The sequence below is a fragment of the Coregonus lavaretus genome (assembly GCF_964263955.1).
Source record: "Coregonus lavaretus genome assembly, chromosome: 26".
Lineage (NCBI taxonomy): Eukaryota > Metazoa > Chordata > Actinopteri > Salmoniformes > Salmonidae > Coregonus > Coregonus lavaretus.
The window spans coordinates 38096789-38100921 of NC_140013.1; the positions used below are offsets into that span (position 1 = coordinate 38096789).

At 47.6% G+C, this 4133-nt stretch overlaps 1 protein-coding gene across 1 annotated transcript in view; it reads left to right on the plus strand.

Annotated features, from left to right (window-relative positions):
- Positions 1-482: 482 nt before the first annotated feature.
- The window catches only part of LOC311101656 (neuroserpin-like), a gene marked incomplete at both ends in the record, with an annotated part of 6908 nt that continues 3257 nt past the window's right edge, over positions 483-4133 (plus strand). The window contains 4 exons of the mRNA XM_084142801.1: positions 483-735; positions 828-1058; positions 3185-3379; positions 4088-4133. The exon at positions 4088-4133 is cut by the window's right edge and continues 159 nt beyond it. Of these exons, the coding sequence (XP_083998927.1) occupies positions 483-735; positions 828-1058; positions 3185-3379; positions 4088-4133 (725 nt within the window). The remainder of the gene's footprint in view (positions 736-827; positions 1059-3184; positions 3380-4087) is intronic.

Sequence of the window (4133 nt, forward strand, 5' to 3'; positions counted from 1 at the left end):
AACATACAAAATCAGCAGGGGATTAAATACTTTTTTCCCTATATATGTATTTACAGCTCTACAGTAGAATAACTGGCTGTTTATCAGTCTGTCTACTTTTCTGTCTACATTCTTTCCATCATTCTCTTTCTCTCTGTCTACTCTTTTCCCTCCCATTCTCTTTCTCTCTGTCTACTCTTTTCCCTCCCATTCTCTTTCTCTCTGTCTACTCTTTTCCCTCCCATTCTCTTTCTCTCTGTCTACTCTTTTCCCTCCCATTCTCTTTCTCTTTCCATCTCTCTCTCTGTTTCTGCCATCCCTGTGTGTTCTCCTCTATCTATTTCCAGATACTAATATGCTGTATTGGCATGCAGGATTGACACGTTCCGTCTCTCCGTCATTCTCTTCTCACCCCCCCACCCCCGCTCTCTCTCTCTCTCTCTTTGTCTCTCTCTCCCTCTCTCTTTCTCTCTCGCTCCCTCTCTCTAGCTCTCAGCTTTCCCATGTTGATTCTCGGCCTCCTGCCCCTCCTCCTGTTGCCGGGCCCTGGTTGCCGTGCGGCTGACATTCCGGAGGACACCACGGCAGAGTTCTCCGTCAGACTGTACCACCAGCTGCAAGCGCGGGGGGGGGACGACAACATCATCTTCTCCCCCCTGAGTGTGGCTGTGGCCCTGGGCATGGTGGAGCTGGGGGCCCGTGGGGCCTCTCTCACAGAGATACGCCAGGCTGTCGGCTTCAGCCACCTACCTACAGGTATACACACCTTAGAACACACACACACACACACTCACACAGCCACCTCCCAGTAAGTAAGACGTATGTCTGTCTCTCTGTCCGTCTCCCAGATGAGGAGTTCTCTCTGCTCCAGAACCTGACAGGGGCTCTGTCTGAAGACGACGCTCACTACATCATCAGATTGGCCAACTCCCTCTTCCTGCAGAGTGGCGTGACCTTTAACCCGGAGTTCCTGCGGCTGATGAGGAAGTACTTCCGGGCGGAGGTGGAGACGGTGGACTTCAGCGAATCAGCCGCCGTGGCAGAGCAGATCAATGGCTGGGTAGAGAACCACACTGAGAGTGAGTCTGTGTGTGGAATCAATGTCACCTAATGCTGATGCGTGTGGTTATACACTGAGTGTACAAAACATTAGGAACACCTGCTCTTTCCATGACAAAGACTGATCAGGTGAATCCAGGTGAAAGCTATGATCCCTTATTGATGTCACTTGTTAAATCCACTTCAATCAGTGTAGATGAAGGGAGGAGACATGTTAAATAAATATTTTTAAGCCTTGAGACAATTGAGACATGGATTGTGTCAAGAACTGCAACACGCTCAACAGTTTCCCGTGTGTATCAAGAATGGTCCACCACCCAAAGGACATCCAGCCAACTTGATACAACTGTGGGAAGCATTGGAGTCAACATGGGCCAGCATCCCTGTGGAAACCTTTCGACACCTTGTAGAGTCCATGATCCGATGAATTGAGGCTGTTCTGAAGGCAAAAGGGGGGGGTGCAACTCAATATTAGGAAGGTGTTCCTAATGTTTGATATACTCAGTCTATTTACAGGCATGCATGTGCAGTGCCTTCGGAAAGTATTCAGACCCCTTGACTTTTTCCACATTTTGTTACGTTACAGCCCTATTCTAAAATGGATTAAATAAAAATAAAAAACTCAGCAAGCTACACACAATACCCCATAATGACAAAGCTAAAACAGAAATACCTTATTTACATAAGTATTTAGACCCTTTGCTATGAGACTCGAAATTGAGCTCAGGTGCTTCCTGTTTCCATTGATCATCCTTGAGATGTTTCTACAACTTGATTGGAGTCCACCTGTGATACATTCAATTGATTGGACATGATTTGGAAATGCACACACCTGTCTATATAAGGTCCCACAGTAGGCAGGGCATGTCAGAGCAAAAACCAAGCCATGAGGTCGAAGGAATTGTCCGTAGAGCTCTGAGACAGGATTGTGTCGAGGCACAGATCTAGGGAAGGGTACTAAAAAATGTCTGCAGCATTGAAGGTCCCCAAGAACACAGTGGCCTCCATCATTCTTAAATGGAAGAAGTTTGGAACCACCAAGACTCTTCCTAGAGCTGGCCGCCCGGCCAATCTGAGCAATCGGGGAGAAGGGCCTTTGTAAGGGAGGTGACGAAAAACCCTATGGTTCCTCTGTGGAGATGGGAGAACCTTCCAGAAGGACAACCATCTCTGCAGCACTCCACTAATCAGGCCTTTATGGTAGAGTGGCCAGACAGAAGCCACTCCTCAGTAAAAGGCACGACAGCCCGCTTGGAGTTTGCCAAAAGGCACCTAACGACTCTCAGACCATGAGAAACAAGATTCTCTGGTCTGATAAACCAATATTGAACTCTTTGGCTTGAATGCCAAGCGTCAAACTGGCACCATCCCTACGGTGAAGCATGGTGGTGGCAGCATCATGCTGTGGGGATGTTTTTCAGCGGCAGGGACTGGGAGACTAGTCAGGGTCGAGGCAAAGATGAACGGAGCAAAGTACAGAGAGATCCTTGATGAAAACCTGCTCCAGAGCGCTCAGGACCTCAGACTAGGGTGAAGGTTCACCTTCCAACAGGACAACAACCCTAAGCACACAGCCAAGTCAACACAGGAGTGGTTTTGGGACAAGTTTCTGAATGTCCTTGAGTGGCCCAGCCAGAGGCCGGACTTGAACCCGATCGGACATCTCTGGAGAGACCTAAAAATAGCTGTGCAGCAACGCTCCCCATCCAACCTCACAGAGCTTGAGAGGATCTGCAGAGAAGAATGGGAGAAACTCCCCAAACACAGGTGTGCCAAGCTTGTAGCATCATACTCAAGAAGAATCGATGCTGTAATCGCTGACAAAGGTGCTTCAACAAAGTACTGAGTAAAGGGTCTGAATACTTATGTAAATGTTATATTTCAGTTATTTATTTGTAATAAATCAGCACAAATGTCTAAAAACCTGTTTTTGCTTTGTCATTATGGGGTATTGTGTGTAGATTGATGAGGGAAAAAAACAATTTAATCAAATTTAGAATAAGGCTGTAACGTAACAAAATGTGGAAAAAGTCAAGGGGGTCTGAATATTTTCTGTTAACCACCGGTAGAACCAATAGCCCTGTGTGTGTGTGGTGTGTGTGTGTGTGTGTGTGTGTGTGGTGTGTGTGTGTGTGTGTGTCTCCAGGTAAGATCCGTGACCTGTTGTCAGCTGATGACTTCAGCAGTGTGACCCGGCTGACCCTGGTCAACGCTGTGTACTTCCGGGGCAGCTGGAAGAACCAGTTCAGACCGGAAAACACCAGAACCTTCTCCTTCAGCAAAGACGACGGGAGCGAGGCCCAGACACTCATGATGTACCAGCAGGGAGACTTCTACTACGGTAGGTGTGTGTGTGTGTGTGTGTGTGTGTGTGTGTGTGTGTGTGTGTGTGTGTGTGTGTGTGTGTGTGTGTGTGTGTGTGTGTGTGTGTGTGTGTGTGTGTGTGTGTGTGTGTGTGTGTGTGTGTGTGTGTGTGTGTGTGTGTGTGTGTGTGTGTGTGTGTGTGTGTGTGTGTGTGTGTGTGTGTGTGTGTGTGTGTGTGTGTGTGTGTGTGTGTGTGTGTGTGTGTGTGTGTGTGTGTGACAGCATATGTGAACTCTCATGTACCAGTCGGAATAGAAACAGGTCCTCCAAGAGATGCCTGTATATAAATCACACACTCTCAAACACACACACACACACTCTCACAAACACACACACTCTCAGAAACACACACACACACACACACACACTCTCTCAAACACACAAACGTTAAAGTCTGAAGACCGACCCCATGCCGTGCTGCTACTCCCTCCAACCAGACGGCCTACATTCAGAGCTTTACTAAAAGAGCTGATCTAGCACAAACGCACGCACGCTCACACGCACGCACACACACACACACACACACACACACAAACCCTTTTGCACCAAAAATAAAATGTTCCAGAAAGTGCTATTCTTATCTTCCATAGTCTGTCTCTTCTCTCTCTCACAACCACAGACTCTCCTCTGATTAAGTCCTTATATTAAACATAAAATAAATTGCCTGTCTGTCTGTGTGTCTCAGGTGAGTTCAGTGATGGTTCTTCCGAGGCGGGTGGTGTGTACCAGGT